This window comes from Malurus melanocephalus, unplaced genomic scaffold (assembly GCF_030028575.1).
Source record: "Malurus melanocephalus ecotype Western Australia unplaced genomic scaffold, MMel_1.1 scaffold_96, whole genome shotgun sequence".
Taxonomy (NCBI): Eukaryota; Metazoa; Chordata; class Aves; order Passeriformes; family Maluridae; genus Malurus; species Malurus melanocephalus.
This window is the reverse complement of record NW_026623328.1, coordinates 378,281-394,991: the sequence shown is the minus strand read 5'-3', so window position 1 is coordinate 394,991 and position 16,711 is coordinate 378,281. Positions and strand designations below refer to the sequence as shown.

Below are 16,711 nucleotides of genomic sequence, written 5' to 3'. Positions count from 1 at the left end.
TAGTAGAAACATCTAAGACTCAAGAACTGACTCAGTCAATGCTGGTTACTGGTTTATGTTCCTAGCTTCATAGGACAGCCTGCAGGGGAAAGTATGAGTCAGAGCCCTTCCTATTAAATTCCCCATGACACGACAAGAAATACTTCCAAAATACCTCAATCTGTGTGTCATCACCACAGCAGCGCGTAAGAAAAAAATGCTAACACAGCATTACAGTGTTACAAGGCTGTGACAGCGACAAGAGGAAAACCAATATAATGGCTTGKAGCACTACAACACATGGGGCTATTCCAGCAGAATAATGTAAAGGTTTGGGGTGGAAAGTATTTTCCAACTTGTGTACAGTGTCAGCTTGGAGAGACCAAGCCCAGCTTTGAGAATATTGTTGTCAGAAAGATATGCCTCCATAAAAATCACATCCTCATTTCTGTTCCCAGCAAACTTTTAAAATACTTTTTGCTAAATGCATCAGTCTCTCAGAAAGGCAGCATCCTGTCACGTTCCCGTAGGACGCTTGGGAAGAGTTTATGCCGAGTGATTTTCGTAAGGTCTACTGTGCCACCAGGCGGATTTCTATTGAACTACACTTCTAAATGTTCAGGATGAATGTAAGTGGTTTTACAGATTACATTTGTGATTACTGACTTATAGAAAAAACAGTGTCTTAATGAAAAAACAATAGTGATTTTTTTTTTTTTAAATTTCCACTATCTGCAATATTTTTATGTCTCATAAGTTCTTTAAATCGATTTAAGCATGTGAATGGTAACTAATAGAAATTCTTCCACCTTTTCCTTTTTGACTGGGGTGGGAAACTGCAAAAGAGATACACAGGTACAACTTCATGCAATGTGTCATTTAGTATGAAAAACATGTATGTGTTCAGTTCTGGGCTCCTCAGAACAAGAAAGACAGGAAGAGAGTGCTGCARTGGCCCACAAACATGAGGAGGGGTTTGGAGCATCTCTCTTATGAGCAGAGACAGCGGGAGCTGGGTCAGTTAAGATGAGAAGAGACTGAGACGGGATCTAATTAATGCATATAAACATCTTCAAGGCGAGTGCCAAGAGGATTGCGCCGGATTCTTTTTAGTGGTGCCCAGCAATGGGTCAAGGAGCAATGGCGATGAACTAACAAGTTTCACCTCAACATGAGGAAGAACTTCTTCACGTGTAGGGTGCCAGAGGACTGGAACAGCTGCCCAAGGAGGGAGTGGAGTTTCCCACTCTGGAGACATTCCGAACTCATCTGGACGCGTTCCTTGCCACCTGCTCCAGGTGATCCTGCCTCGGTAGGAAGGTTGGCCTGGATCATTTCCAGAGGTGCCTTCCAGCCCTGACAATTCTGCCACTCTGTGCCACGGGAGCGATAATTTAGTGGGCATCTAGTGTGAAGTAGATGCACTTGTAAAAGGCGTTTCTAACCCGAAACGGCACAGTCACGCACGGCGTTCCGGAGCCCCATGTGCCTGTGTTTTGCAGCGGGCGCGGTCCCGCCCCTGACACGCAGCACAGGCGCGGCTCCGCTCCGGCTCCGGCTCCGGCTCCGGCTCCGGCTCGGGCTCGGCGCGGAAGGGGCGGCCCGGCGGCGGACATGCCTGTGAGTCGCTCACGGTCCCTTCCCCGTGCCCGCTGCCGCCTGTCCCCGGGGTGCCAAGGGGCTCTTGGGGGGCGGGGGGGAACGGAGCGGAGCGGGCCCGGCCCCGCTCTCCGGCCGCTCGGGGTGCCCGCTGTCCCGCTGTCCCCGCTGTCCCACGGCAGCCCTGGCGGGCCCCGATCCCCCCGTCCCCCCAGCCCCGCTGGGCCGCGCTCGGGGGCAGCCCCAGGGCCCGGCCCGGTGCCCATGTGGCCGCATAACGCGCAGTGCGCTTTTCTTCTTGCCCCACCCAGCTGGCCAAAGACCTAGTGCATCCCTCCTTAGAGGATGAGAAGAGAAAGCACAAAAAGAAACGTCTGGTGCAGAGCCCAAACTCCTACTTTATGGATGTGAAATGTCCAGGTAAATATTTTAAATGTTCATACCTTACAGAAGGAACAAAACTAATTTTGTATGTTGTTCATCATTATAAAATGGCTGACTATTATTTCTTTTTTTTATCTGAGTTTGGTTTATCTGTTCTGTAAAGAAAAAGGTTTGTATCTTCCTTTGGGTTTTTTAACAGTAAAAGTGTTGTCAATCTTTTGAAAAAGTTAATGTAAACAATCAGCCTTTTCTTTTCTGGAGGTCTGGCATGAGGATTTGTTGGTTGTTTTTCTTCCCTTATAAAACCCTTTCAAKTTGGGAAAAACCCAACCCTCCAGATCTGCATGTGTAAAAAATGAGATTAAATGCTTTAAAGCATCCATAGTAAAAGTTTCAAACGGAAGACAACATTGTTTTCCTCTTTGGTAAGTTAGTTCTGGAAGAGTAACTGGAAAAACTTTTGACAAGGATATTTGCAGGWTACTGCACATATACATRGAAAGTAAAACATACTCAACTGCCATTTTTGCATGTTTTTGTTAAGAACTAAGYTGCCATCTCTCTTATATGGAGTGGTTATWTTTAAGATGTTGCCTATGTCCACTTTTCACAGATCTTCATTACTTCGGTTCAGAGGCATCTGTATAATCAACTTTTCTTGTGTAAACTAAACCATGGGATTTTCTAGCCCCATTACAGGAAGGTGCTCTGCCAGTGAACAGCTTCTTTGTTCAGCACAGCTACATCCAYATTGTCCAGTGTGGTAATGTAACAGGAACGGAGCAGCATAGGGAGATTACAGCAGTAAGAAAACACATAGACCTACTTACATTAATGATCTTCCTGACTAGAACTGGGGAATTGTTGTTGATGTACTCAGTTTTTCTTACTCTCTTATTCTTTCTTAGTAGCCCGGATTTCTAAGGAGCTCTGAGATGTAGTCCAACTAAAAGTGAAGTAAATTCATTTAAGTAGCTTGAAAGTAAATTGTGGTTACTTTTAAACAAATACAGGGTTGAAGGTTAAGCCATTTTTTAACCTTTTTTTTAACACTTTCTTCATACCAGTGTACACAAATGCATACACTGTGATACAGTTAATGTCAGCATAGGCACATAGGTCATTGCTTATGTTCATTATTGTTGGGTTAATTGTTTTTTGTGTTCGAGGGACATATGGAGCAAGGTGGGAGAGCTTCAGTAGTGACAGAGCCCTATGCACAAGGCATTGAAAATAGCAGATGGCTTTATGTGTCCCTGGGTCAGTGGCATTGGAAGTTCCTGCCTAGTTACTGAAATGGGTTGGGTTCATTTCCCTGCCAAACCCACAATTGTTAAAAACTCATCARCATGGAAGTTGACATTCAGCAGGGGGAAAACAACATTTGGTGTGATTAAATTTTAGSTGTTAGCAGTTTTTCACAAAGATTTGTACAATTATTCTTTGTGATTGAAACAAAGCAGAGATCTGTTATTCTGTCTAACAGTACTTCTCCCTACCAAGCAGTYCTCTTGTCAGAGGATCTTCCTCACAACACATATTCTATATTTGCATTTTCAGCACATGTGGACCAGAAAGCTATCTCTGCTCATTTTACCTATTTGTTTTTTATATCCACACCCAGATTCAATACTTTGCAAGTTTTCTCCCTCCAAAAATACCTCTTGGCTAATTAAAAATACTTTTCAGGGGAAAAAAAATGGAAAAGGACTGAAAATCCCTTTTTTAAATGTATGAGTGATTTCACTCTTAAGTCATAGAATTCATAAGTTGTAGACAAAAGCATTGCTTAGGGAATTAATGAAGTTATTCAGTGCAAGTCTTTCCATTTAAGTATTACGTTAGCTTTATAGAATGCAACCAAGCATGGGCCTTACATGTACCAATGATTAAACAGAAAGCAAACACAGATTGGAACAGCAGTGTTTATATTCCCAGCTGCCAGACTTTGTCAACAGCAGTGTTCTAGTGTTACAAGTTAAATATTTCTCCAGCTACATGGGTTCTGTTCAGCAGAAAAGGCTTATCTAGAACTGCTCAACTTCTTTGCAGGAGACACTAGACAAATTAGGGCTTGTCAGCCAACAGGCTGTGTTGATTTTCATRTGGTGAAAACAGTTGCAGTTRCCTAACTTCAGTTACCTAAGCTTTCCTATGCATGGAAATAAAGGCAAGCACTTCAGGACACAACGGTGGTTTGCTTCCATTTGACTTGGTGTGCTGTGTAATGAAATACAGATGCATTTTTGGACAGTTATATTTAGAGTATCTGATTCAATGAACACATTAAAAAATGATGCTAGAAGTACCCAGTTGAAAGTTTCCTAATGCTGTTTTTCAGGATGCTACAAGATCACCACTGTTTTCAGCCATGCTCAGACAGTCGTTCTGTGTGTAGGGTGCTCCACTGTTCTGTGTCAGCCAACTGGAGGCAAAGCCAGGCTCACAGAAGGTAAGGGCACTGTTACACAATCTAAGAACGATGCTTATATAAATGCATTTCATAGCCTGCAAATATTTTAGCTTTGATTCTGGAAACTGATACTGGAACACTTATTTTGCAAATTGCTTAGAGTTGGCTGGTAAAAACATGGTTAACGTRCCCAGAATTGTGAATTTTTCTTCAGATTCTCATTTTTAAATGGCTGTACAGATATGCCAGGCAGCTAAACACCTACATTGTCAGCAAAGACACTTCATTTTAGATGACTTGTCATTTCCTTTAGCTTATGTAATAAATACTGCTGTTCAACTAACTGAGCTATGTTTAGAGTGTTAAAAAAGCACCGTCAAAGCAGTAGGGTACTTCTGCCAGGCTAGAGTAATTCTGTGCCACTGCTAATCTATAATGGCTTGCCTGTTTGTTTTTAAAAAGTCCTTCTGTAAAGCAGTTCCCTGGCTTTTGTTACTTAATAAAGTCTGTTTTGTATAAATTACAAGGGAACAAATAACCACTGATAATTATAAACAGACAACTGGTATTATAAACAGGTAACTGGTATAACACCAGTATCTTGAATGCAGCCCAATGTCCAGGGTATGTGAAAAGCACTGGAAACACTTTAGGACTTAAAATTTTAAACAGATCCAGATTTTATAAATTTCTTGTTTRAAGGGCAAAAGGTAAACACATATACAAATTACATATAGCAGTGCTTCTACCATGTGCAGGGGTAGTAAATGTGAGTACAGAATACCTGCAGTRAGGCTGTTGTGCAGTTGAAATGTAACAACTCACCTAGCAGCTGTTTCARTTTGGGGTTTAGAACCCCAAAAGGGATGGAACTGTAGACTGAAATTGTAAAAGGCATCTGGAAGAAATAGTACACCTGAGTCTTATTCTAAGATTAATTGCATGACAGCCATCTTGTTCAGGTYGAGCTAGAGGAGAATTACAATGCTAAATCTTCACCTCTTGTGGTATATAAAATTTAAATTTAATCYATGAATTTTCCTACTTACATTGTATGGACAATTTTTCAAGGCAGTCTTAACAATTTAAGGACTATTCATATCTCYAGTCATGTAATTTCTTTGCAGGCTGTTCATTTAGAAGAAAGCAACACTGAACCCTTCAGCATGTGATTTTTGGATCTGTGTTCCGGAAAGCCTTACCAGTTTAAAAATGCCTGTTACTACAACAATGTAATKATGATTGATTTTGTACAAATTACATGCTACTGCTGATTAATCTGCTGGAATCTCTTTTTCAATAAATGATTTGAAGTGCAAGTTTTTCCTGTAAGTTAGCAGACAACTGAGCTCTATTTTTATAATTTTGTGTTTAAACAGTAAAAATCGTGGACTTTCAGCATCCTTCCCCTTGTTGATCATAAACTACAGCAGTGTTATGCATGTAGTGACAGAAACTGCTTTAAGAATGCATTTTGTGTRTTTTATTACTGCAGCTACCCTAACTGCAAGGGTTGCAAAAAGCTAGGTAAGATTTAAAATGGCTCATTTGCTTTCAGTGTTGCTGTAGTCCCTTCCCCATCTTGGGCAACATGGTGATAAATAAAAATGTGAAGTTACTCATTGTGTTCAGCTGTTTTTCTGGAATGCATGGATTTTTCCTCCCTCTAMTTTGGTCTCAAGACTGCACTTGGTATTCTAAACTGAGATTTCTATACAAAGGAAAAAAARAAGTCCTTTGCAAAGYACTGAAAACATTCAGTATAGAGAAGGCAATTGGCATATAAGTAATTGTAAGTCACTGAGGTTACACTAAGAGGTGTGAATGGTATTTAGTCATTAAAAATCTAGTACAGCAAACCCATGCATATTGTCAGTATTAAATACTGGCATTAAATAATTGCCTTCTTGGAATAAGGMAATGGGTTTAATTAATTTTTGGAASCTATGTCTTTGTAAATGGCTGRTAAAATGGATTTTGTTTTTAACCATGAGAAAACATTCAAACAAAATCTTACTTGTATCTTATTTTACTAAATAACATCTCAAGTTCTATATCTACATAGCTTTCGAAATATCAGGTGTCTTGGTGAGCTAATTATTGTTGGGGTTTTCTAATTACCTATTCTTTTTATGATTTTGAAAACTCATATATGTCTAGTTAAAATAAAGCAAGAACGGAATACTACAATKTGTGGCACTTGCAAGGTAAGTTTATTTCAGTTATTTCAAACAGCAGACATGTAATTACCAGMTGCAGAAGGAGGTGTTTGATACAGAAACAGGTGTACCAATGGAACACACATGCCTTCTAAGAAAAGTAGGGGTTTATGTCAGTGCCATTCACAGCAAAGGTTCACTCACGAGTAACTTTATCATGAAAGCTGCTCTTAATTGAGCAGACACATTCCCACATGTAATGCTAGTCCATCAAATAACTGTTTTCAGAACTATGATCAAAGCAGCAATATTGTGACCTGAATACATATGCTAAGGCCMGGCTGACAGTCTCTGCTATGGTGTTAAATTAATCATGAGTTCTTATSTTTTAGGGTAGAGAAGGCAGAGATGTGAGAGACTAGGAATCAGTGACCCATTTTGTTCCAGGAAGAAGAAATGTAGACATCAGAGCATCTCCAGTACTGCCCATGTGACAGCAGAGGCTTTTTAAAGGCCTTAAGTAATAGGAGATGAAGTATAAAGAACATGGTATACATATAAAATACTGGTGGCTAAACATAWTCTATATAAGGAGTGAGACACTGTCATTAATATCTATGTATTAGCAATGCCTTAGTTTTTACCCTCACTCATTTTCGCACATAGTTCAGGTTTTTACATTTATTAGTGATTGGTTGTATCACTAATGGCAGACAAGCATAACAGTAAACCTATACCTTTGACATTCTCAATCTTTGTCTAAATCCACACACAACAGTCAATGAGTGAAACTTTTTTCTCTCAAGTACACAAAATAGTTTTCAAAAACAAATACCATTTGCTAAACAGGTGTATCATACAAGACAAATATGCTAAAAAYTTGTCTAAAGTAGGTGTTGCTTTTCAGCTTTTCTTTATTTAAAACATGGTATTCGGTCTATTTCTATTCATGTGTTCAACACAAAAACAACTCCAAAGTTCTTATTCGCATTCCCTGCCTAAAAATAGCACTGRCTTCTGCTGTTTCCCCAGTTAGCAGGTGCTCAAGACTGGGGGAAGAACCCCAGTACTGCTGTATTGGAACTGTCAGACAATACCAAAGACTTCAGGGAAAGAGGAGATAACTTACTGCCTGACCAATGAAAATTCATTCAGAAAGGTTCTCACTGTTGTCTTTACTAATTGACTTTACTCTTGAGTTAAAGACAATACATTATTAATGMATAAAAAAGTGAAGTTTTGGTGAGTGGGCCAGAAACCCCAAGCAAACAATTTGTAAGGCACAATAATGATTATAATYATGAAGAGTATACTAAACTAGTCGTACTAGCTTCAGTTAAAATGTAGGTGAAACACTGACCCCTCAAAATAGTAAATTTCCCAGTTTCTTGGTCTTGGGTAATAAATATTACCATAGGCATAGTGGGCAGGTAACAACTATGAAGGTAACACTAGAAGCATTAGTTTGGGGAAGAGGCAGGTAGGGCTATCTTCTGCAGGTTGCTATCCAAGACACCTTGCTCCTTAAGTTCAGAAAAGCAGAGCTGCTAAACAGTGCAGGAGAGGAAGTACTGAAACCTTTCCTGAAAGGTATTTTTGTCTCAGCCTGGAAATGCTGTGTGATGTAACTGCAGGGGAAGTGAGGTGGGGGTAAATCAAGAGAACAGAGATCTTCCATGCCATTGTAGAATAAATATAATATGGATACTTCAGATGCTACTTTATTCCCATTGCAAAACTGAAGACTAGAAAAATCTCACACCTCTAGTCCCATATCCAGCTCTGGGCCCCTCACTTCAAGAAAGACACTGAGGTGTGGCAGCATGTCCAGAGAAAGGCAGTGGAGCTTGGGAAGAGGCTGGAGCACAAGGCTGATGAGAAGCTGAGCGAGCTGGGGGTGTTTAGTTGGAGAAAAGCAGATTCAGGAGGGACTTTCTGCCTCTGTACAACTCCCTGACACAAGACTGGAGCCAGGTGGGGAAGCAGGGATCAAGTGAAAGGACAAGAGGGCATGGCCTCAAGCTGCAGYAGGTGAGGTTCAGGTTGGACAAGAGAAGAATTTCTTCACAGAAAGGGTGGTCAGGCATTGGGAGGAGCTGTCCAGGGACGTGATGAATTGCCCTGCATGCAGCACTTAGAGCTGTGCTCCAGTTACCATGGAGGTGTTTGGTTGGTGAGACTTCTACTCCTGGCTTCAAGAATGGGCTTGAAGTTGTAYTGAGTTATTTAAATTCCTAACTGCTGTATGTAAATGAATACATACATTACAGGATACAGTGCCATTTCTGGCTACCAAGTTAGCATGTGTGTTACTCAAAAGCAATGGGACAACTTGACAGCTCACCACATTGTGCCATTTGGATGGATTTGACTGTAGAAATAATACCTTTATTGCACAGTAAAGTGGTTTGACACRTTCTGTGTCCAGTAAAAATGGATGAGAGAACATCTAAATAACAAAAAGATTTTTACTTACATTGTTCTAGCCTCATTCTTTTCTAATTCTTAATCCACAGCTCTGACAAAAGCCWGCTTCTGGTATACATCTGCTTTCYGGAGGTAGCTTTGCGGTTTGGGTTTTGTTGTTTTATTTTTAGCAAATAAGGAAAGTGCTGTGTGAAAACAAAAATAAATGGTGACACAATTTTTCTTTAAAAAGTTATACCGAACAGTTTTGGCAGACTGGAACTGTGAGAGTAACAAACAACGTATTTGTGTGCTCAAATCAGGATGTGAAATTTTTCAAAACTAACATTCAAGATAGATAATTTGTACTTCATAGCAAATAAGGAAAGTGCTGTGTGAAAACAAAAATAAATGGTGACACAATTTTTCTTTAAAAAGTTATACCGAACAGTTTTGGCAGACTGGAACTGTGAGAGTAACAAACAACGTATTTGTGTGCTCAAATCAGGATGTGAAATTTTCAAAACTAACATTCAAGGTAGATAATTTGTACTTCATAGTGCAAAAAAAAAAAAAAAGCTTTTTTTAAAATCATGGTCAAGTGTTTCACTAGTTGATAAAAATAACCTGCTAATATAAGGACAATTTATACAGGTACTACAGAAAATCAACTTTGACTGTTACATTCTCATTTTCTGTAAGCTAGGAATTTCCCTGAGAGATGAATTCCAGTTACAAGTTTAGCACCAGTAGCAGAGGTTAATTAAGTTAATTTTTAATGCTTTTTCTTCCCATATTCTTAGTGATCTYGCAGTCAAATTACACCCTTCTCCCTTTGTTTTTCAGTACAATGAGCTCAATCACACMCATCTCTTTTAACTTACATATTGTGCCCGTTTTTCTTTATCGAATTCCCTTGCAATCTTTAAGGCAGTGCTGTTGAGTGAAACTGATTGCATATTACAGATAATAGTGACAATTACTCCTCTCGGGGGTGCCACTGGCCAAGTAGCAAGAGCCTCAGGGTCCAGCTCTTCAGGCAGGATGAGGAGGACACTGCTTGCCCCCACGGCCCCCCCGGTGTGAGATGCGTAGTGTCTCTGCTGTCGGCAGCAGCCGTACTGTTGGTTTTTCTCCACCACCGCCCAAGCCATGGCGTATTTACCGTCCCTGTCCCAYGACACTTCTGTTTTTGGCACCGGGGTCCACATCATTGCAACTGTGCCTGGCTTCAGGTACCCAGGAAGAAGTTTGCCATTCCTGTTTTTAAACTGTCCGGCTTGGTAACTGTACAACAATGCGTTTCCAAACTTCAGGAGGTCACCTACTGATGACAGAAAGCCACCACCAGCCCACTTGTAAGAGTTGTCCACATATGGTGCATTTACCAGCCGTCCCTTCTTGTTGTAAACATAACACCTACAATTCAAGAAAATTCAACTTTTCATTCTCCTATACTATGCACAACTATTTTAAGCTGCCCTACCTTAAAAAGAGCAAACCGAGCATGCATTAGTTTATTCTCACAAAACTTYAGACTACCATCAACTCTGACAGTGATTCAGCATCTTTGTCCCCACAATGAGTTTTTTGATCACAAAAAAACCCTGTTACAAAGACATTGACTTATACCTCTAAAAGATCTAGAACATGAATTTTAAAGCATTTTCCYATTAGGTGAACACAGTATAACCAAACCATTAAACAAACCTCAACACGTCCATACATTCTATTTTGAGGCACAAGCTCCAATTTGTGGAAGCAAACCTATCAGCATCTCAGTTTTGTTTAACAGTAAGTACCTATAAAAAKATTCCCAGAACAGCATCTGTCCCAATTCTTTGATCCCTTCTATATTTCAGTTTATAAAAGAATGAATAAACACATTTTAAAAAACTGTGACTGTACAAGGTTTATAATTTATGCCAACATCACCACTATCATCTAGATGAGCCTCTGAGCCTACATCCAGAGAGCCTCWGAAATTTTGCATCTTAGAACAGAGCAGTAAAGCTGTGTGCACACACACTTGCAATATATACTTGTACATATGTAAGTACTGTAAACCTCAGGTTCAATGTTTCATCATTCTTTAAGAGCATTTTAGAAGCCAAACTTTTAAAATCTCTCTTTTTCATGATACTTTTACCATAACCTGCTTTGCTATTCAATAGAATTCTTGTCACACACCAAACTTTAACAGGGGAGTCAATAATCAATTTCAAAGCTTAGACAGGAAGGTCAAGGGAGAGCCAAACATGAAGCCCTAGCCTAATCCACTACACTGGAATGGATTATCCAGTTACATAAATTTCTCTGAGTTTGCTGCTGTTTTTTGTTTTTGTAGGTGTTTTGAGRGGAGGGAAGATTCTTTGTTTTTCCCCTATGTTCAATTAATTTAAAAAATGAATTGGTAAAGCATGTTCAGTGTTAAACAGAATTTTAATTCTGGTCAAGATTCATACTGCAATTTGACTTATGAAAACCTCATGTTATTGTGAGATTATTACAATTCCATGGAATTCTTTAAATGCCAGGATATTAAACAAACCAACGTAACAATATATTCCARTATAATCTCCTAGTTCTCCCTTATTCATTCTATTTGCACATATGTGCTTACTTGTACCCAAAGTGAATGTAAACTTCAAAGTCACCCCTATTACACCCCTCACCCCCCATAATCACACTTTTGAAATACATATTTCTTATTCTGTAATTTCACATGCTAATTACAGAACCAACACTATGGCATTGGAACCAGCTACAAGACTAACTCTGAGGTTAAACATTTCATTCATGTGTCTGGAAAAAAAAAAAAATCACACATTCTTAATTTAGCTGGGTTAATTAAAATAGAAAGGGCAACAGTTATGGAAAAATTAACAGCTCCACCCTAGTTTACCTTGCTCTGTTATATATCATTGCTTCGTTGTCATCTAGGACGGTTGACAGCATATCCAAATCACGAAACATTTTCAGCATATAGTCTGTGAATTTTTGTCCTGAAGCTCTCTCTACAACAGCACTTAAGAGAGTAAAGCCATACGTTGAGTACAAGAACTGACTACCTTGAAGAAACACAGTGAGAAAGGGAAAAACACCAACATTAACTGCATGATGCTTACATGGAATCACATGTGCAAATAAAACTAAACATAGCAATGAAAAATCAGCCATTGTTGATCCTTGCCCTAGGAAATTCTGTAGTGCAGCAGACAGAGATCTTGCTAAGAGAATCACACTAAAATCTTCCAGGGATCTCTGTGCACAGTCAGGTTTTATGCCAAGATGTCAAGACTGACATTTAACAACCTTTCCACAAGATTTCCACACCAGGTCTAACAAAGATGTCTAGATTTGGAAAGCTGAAGCAAGCCATAAAATTACTTCTTAAAAGACACTCCAGCTACTGTAACTTTTGTGTGTCCATGCCCTGGAAATGGGAAGACAAGAGCAGTACTTGCTTTCATTTTTCAAAGGTATCCATCACTCTGAGAACAGTCTTTCTAGTTCTAGAGTATCCCAAGAGATTATATGAACATGCATRTTACTTAAGACAATATATTTACAAAACTGTGTTTCATTTTTTAAAGATCTCATCCTTGTGCTAATGCCTTTTATGAAACATCTATACATTGAGCAACTGCTAAAGTGCCTAGAGTTGAGACAGGTCTCTTACTTGAAGTGGTTCCTAGAGCTCTCCAAGATTGTGAGTGTTTAACTTCTCCCCCTTTCTACCCCTCTCCCCTTAAATGCACGTTATTTATGTTTATCAGCCATGCATATAATTTACCTTTTAACCTAACTCATGTACAACTTAGACCTGAAGTTCCTTGAAGTCCTCTACAGACTTAATTTAAATAATGCCAACAACAAATTACTTCAATAATTCTGCAATTCTATGGTTTTTCTGTAGAATTTTTAGCTCTACTTTAGTGCCTCAGTAAAAACTTTTGCTTTTGGTTCCTATCTAGAAGGCTCAGAACATGATTACAGCAAGTTGATATCTGCTTACAAAATATTTTGCAGATACAAATTTATTACCAGAATTATATTCTGCTTTAGCATCTCTAAATCCAGTAACTGGTATGTAATAGAGCATTTACATTACTTACTGCACCTAGGAGAAAAGTCTTACATATATAAATCACATGAACAGATGGTTTGTGCAGAATAGACCAAATATTTCTCTGTTGAGCTTTTCATGAGGCCCATGAAGAAAAGAATTTTAAAAAGGGTAGGTAAGCAGAACAAACCAACCCCCCGCCCCCAACACAAATAGTCTTTACTGGACTCTACTGTCCTCATTACATGTAAAACTGTTTGAAAGAAAATTACCACCAGAAGAGCACATTTTGGTCTACATGAATAGAAACTCACCTGGTTTAAAGAACAAAGGATCATTTTTAAATATCTTCAGTGATTCAATCACACTTTCAAATTTTTCCTTCAAATAATACTCTTCCTGTTCAAACTCCTTGTCTTTCCTGCCAGGCTTYAAATTTCGGCTTTTTGTCTCACCATCGTGTTCTTTCTTCTGTTTGACACAATCAGTTTTTTCAATCCCTTTACCTTCTTTTTCTTTTTGTTCTTTATCCTGATGGGATTTTGTTAGTTTAAGTGCTCTGTTTGCCTTTTCYTTTTCTTCTTTTACTTTTGTAATATCTTTTTCATAGTGACGAATCCCACTCAAATGTGAAACTAACAGTCTTGTGGTAATAGTGACCTAGGTAGACAGGATAATGTGAGCTCTCTTCATTAAAGATGAACACAAAATCACCAAAAAAGTAAAATTCACAGATAAAAGTGTAAGACCTTTAAATACCACATATCAGACACAGTAAAAAATAAAAAAAAAAAAGTATAATGTAAACACTTCACACTTGATATAAAACTGAAGATTTGCTTTTCTGAGCAGGAAACTTTCATAMTTATCTAAATGATTTTGAGTGTTTTAGGAAAAGGTCCAGATCAGGCACCTGTACATAGACAGCTATGCAGTGACAGGAACAAAAGTTACAAAAACCTCTTACCAATAAACAGTTACATACCTTTTCACCCTCGTAGACTTTTTCTGGAAATTCAGGGACGTATTTCTGCACTGGAGCATCTAAATCCAGTTTCCCCTCTTCCCACAGTTTAGCTACAGCCATCATTGTAAGACACTTGCTGATACTGGCGATGCGCATGATGGTCTCTGGCTTACACACCACACGGTTCTCTACGTCAGCATAGCCCAACCCTTTACAGAAACAAAAACACTCTGGTAAGTACTTTGTACAGAGACATGCTGAATTAATTCTTTGCAATKAATTAGATTTATTGGCCCTTTAAAATATTTTTCCTCCAGCTAAACTGGGATGTGAAGCATTGGACTATCCCAGCCCCTGCTTCAATTCTGTTAATAGCATTTTACTGTAGTAGTAGCAATTAATAGAGCCTGTTGGATTAGCCAATGGCATCCCAAGTTGCTGATTAAGATTACAACAAATGTAATGATAAATGAGATTGAAGATTAAGCCAAAATTTACATTCCTGAGGTGAAACATTTAATGYAGAAAACCCAAAGAGAAGACCATAAAATAACTGACCAACAGTCATAAACACTCTTTTTATTGTTCTGAGTTAATGGCAGAAGCAGTAAAGGGTCTTATTTTACCAACACAGAAATTGAGAGAGTAAATCGCTCACAAATTCATAGCCACTATTYAAGCTATGAAGTTTTACAAAACAGTGGTGTTACACACAATGTTTCGACATCACTCAGCATGATTTCAATTAAAATACAGCTTAATTGTCTCTGCAACAGTATTTTCCTATGGAACCAACTCACAAGTCTGGTAGCAAGAACCAGAATTAATAAGGCATTATCAAGCTCCCAAACTAGTCTTCAGTTTGAGCCTGGGTTAAAGCAAGTGATGTTGTAGCATAAAAGTACGAAAATGCAGCAATGACATATTTGCAGTTTTATAAGAAAGGCCTGCAAGCAATGCAYATATGTCTGTATAAAACTGCAGTCTAACAATGAACTGCCTTGACAAAGTACAAGAAATACAACAGATGACATGCCAGTTGCCCAAGACCCTTTCTATTATATACTGCTACTCAAGTACATGGTCCTTGTGAAGGCAGATGCTGTACCCCCCTGTGACAACACCTGCAAACCTCACAGCATTGCCATCAGCAAGAAAGCAGGCTTAGTACTGTGGTCACAGAATACACTAAACTTACACCTGCTCCTACTTTGACCCCATAAAGAAGGGAGGAGGAGACCTAAACAACCCAGCATTCTGCTAGAGCAATGTTYTCACTGCCAGGGGCTTTATCAAGGCACTGTTGTGCTCTTTATCCATGTGCAGCAAGGCACAGAAAGCTCTGCCATGGTTTATGCTCCCACAGGTAGTGGATTTGGCAGTTCTGGTGATAAACCACAGGCACTCAATCCCTCAGGCACTCTCCTGCTTGTCAAGGAAGGGATTCTGCAGAAGTCTTAAAAAAACTTCCTTTTTCATTGCTAGGTAATTTGAGACCAGAAAAAGCTGTCTRACTGGAAAAAGCTTCTGAATAAGTGTTAGCACAATTTTCTTTCTAGGTCACATTATAAAAGGTACCAGAGGCTCTCCAACTCACTTCTGTCATGGTAAAAGAGAAATTAAAACCCATAATCAGCTTAATACGTATGTAAAATTAATGCAACAGAGTGTCAAAAGAAAGTTAGTGACAACCTTATTTACAAAGACTTTTTCTTCAAATTCTATAAAACATAAATGAAATATGTTGCCAGTTACTACTACCATTTTTTTGTCAAAAAACCTGAAAAACATTGRCATTTTTGAAACTCATGAAAATGTTTCTGCGAACAGATACATATTTTCATGGGGTTTTTTAAACATCAAATGTCTACATGATATGAGCAGTACTAACATACTCTACTTAAAACTAAACTGTGTAACCATAAAAATCAATTGTAGTTTCTGAAAGGATAGCACCTGTTAAATCCCAGTGCCTTTCCAGTAAAAACTACACAATGCACAAATAGGAGACAGGTCACCAAATGGGAGCTATTGCTACTTTGACTATTAAGGAAGTTYCTGTGGGGAGAACAGCTTTTTATCTCCTATACACAGTGCTACCAGCCCACTGTATGGCATTATGCTCAGAATACATTCAAAGCCTAATCTGAAAAATTAACAGATGAAAGGTTCTCCAACATAACTGTTGAGACATACTAGCACATACAGGAAGTTAACAAATTATCAATTCCCGGAAATGACTGAAGTTTACCAAGGAAGGTGTCACTTGATAATCCCKAGACATCTATTTCTGGCCATTGTCCAGACATAGGACATTAAGTAGATAAAATACCAGACTGRTTAGCTTGCCTGAATTGTTAATTTTTTAAACGTTGAACAGTTCAGACAGCATGCACAACTACTGCTCCCACATACTAACCTTCTGACCAGACTTCCTCTCCATCTACAGAAACTCCAACTAGTATACCCGGGATTCCTGCTTCATCCTACCGAAAGAATAGACAGAAGACATTTAGAAAGATCTTTACAGTTAAAAAACACCTCCTCCCAAACCCTTGAACTGCAGAAGTTACCACAAACCTACAAATATGCCCACACATTGTTGTCATATTACATTTGAAATTTTGTTATGTACCAGTTCAGTTTGTACTGGTACCACCTGAACATTTTAACTCAGCCCTTGGAAAAAAACACAGATAAAAGTAATAACAATATAATCTTTTTGCTTTAATAAT

The 16,711-nt window shown here is 38.8% G+C and overlaps 2 protein-coding genes across 3 annotated transcripts in view; one reads left to right on the top strand and one right to left on the bottom strand.

Moving 5' to 3' along the window:
- The first annotated feature begins 1,454 nt into the window (after positions 1 to 1,454).
- RPS27L (ribosomal protein S27 like) lies at positions 1,455 to 5,993 on the top strand. Its single transcript, XM_057368663.1, is given in 5 exon segments — positions 1,455 to 1,552; positions 1,555 to 1,599; positions 1,890 to 1,998; positions 4,304 to 4,414; positions 5,503 to 5,993. Coding segments are annotated over 5 exon segments (384 nt in total). The 5' UTR covers positions 1,455 to 1,462; the 3' UTR covers positions 5,532 to 5,993.
- Positions 5,994 to 9,313: 3,320 nt separating this feature from the next.
- The window catches only part of LACTB (lactamase beta), a 9,839-nt gene continuing 2,441 nt past the window's right edge, over positions 9,314 to 16,711 (bottom strand). For both annotated transcript variants that reach the window (XM_057368627.1, XM_057368625.1), the window contains exons 2-6: positions 16,396 to 16,462; positions 13,995 to 14,185; positions 13,324 to 13,669; positions 11,846 to 12,011; positions 9,314 to 10,359 (exon numbers count right to left, since the gene is read on the bottom strand). In XM_057368627.1, coding sequence (XP_057224610.1) covers positions 9,816 to 10,359; positions 11,846 to 12,011; positions 13,324 to 13,669; positions 13,995 to 14,132 — 1,194 coding nt within the window. In that variant the 5' untranslated portion in view covers positions 14,133 to 14,185; positions 16,396 to 16,462 and the 3' untranslated portion in view covers positions 9,314 to 9,815. The remainder of the gene's footprint in view (positions 10,360 to 11,845; positions 12,012 to 13,323; positions 13,670 to 13,994; positions 14,186 to 16,395; positions 16,463 to 16,711) is intronic.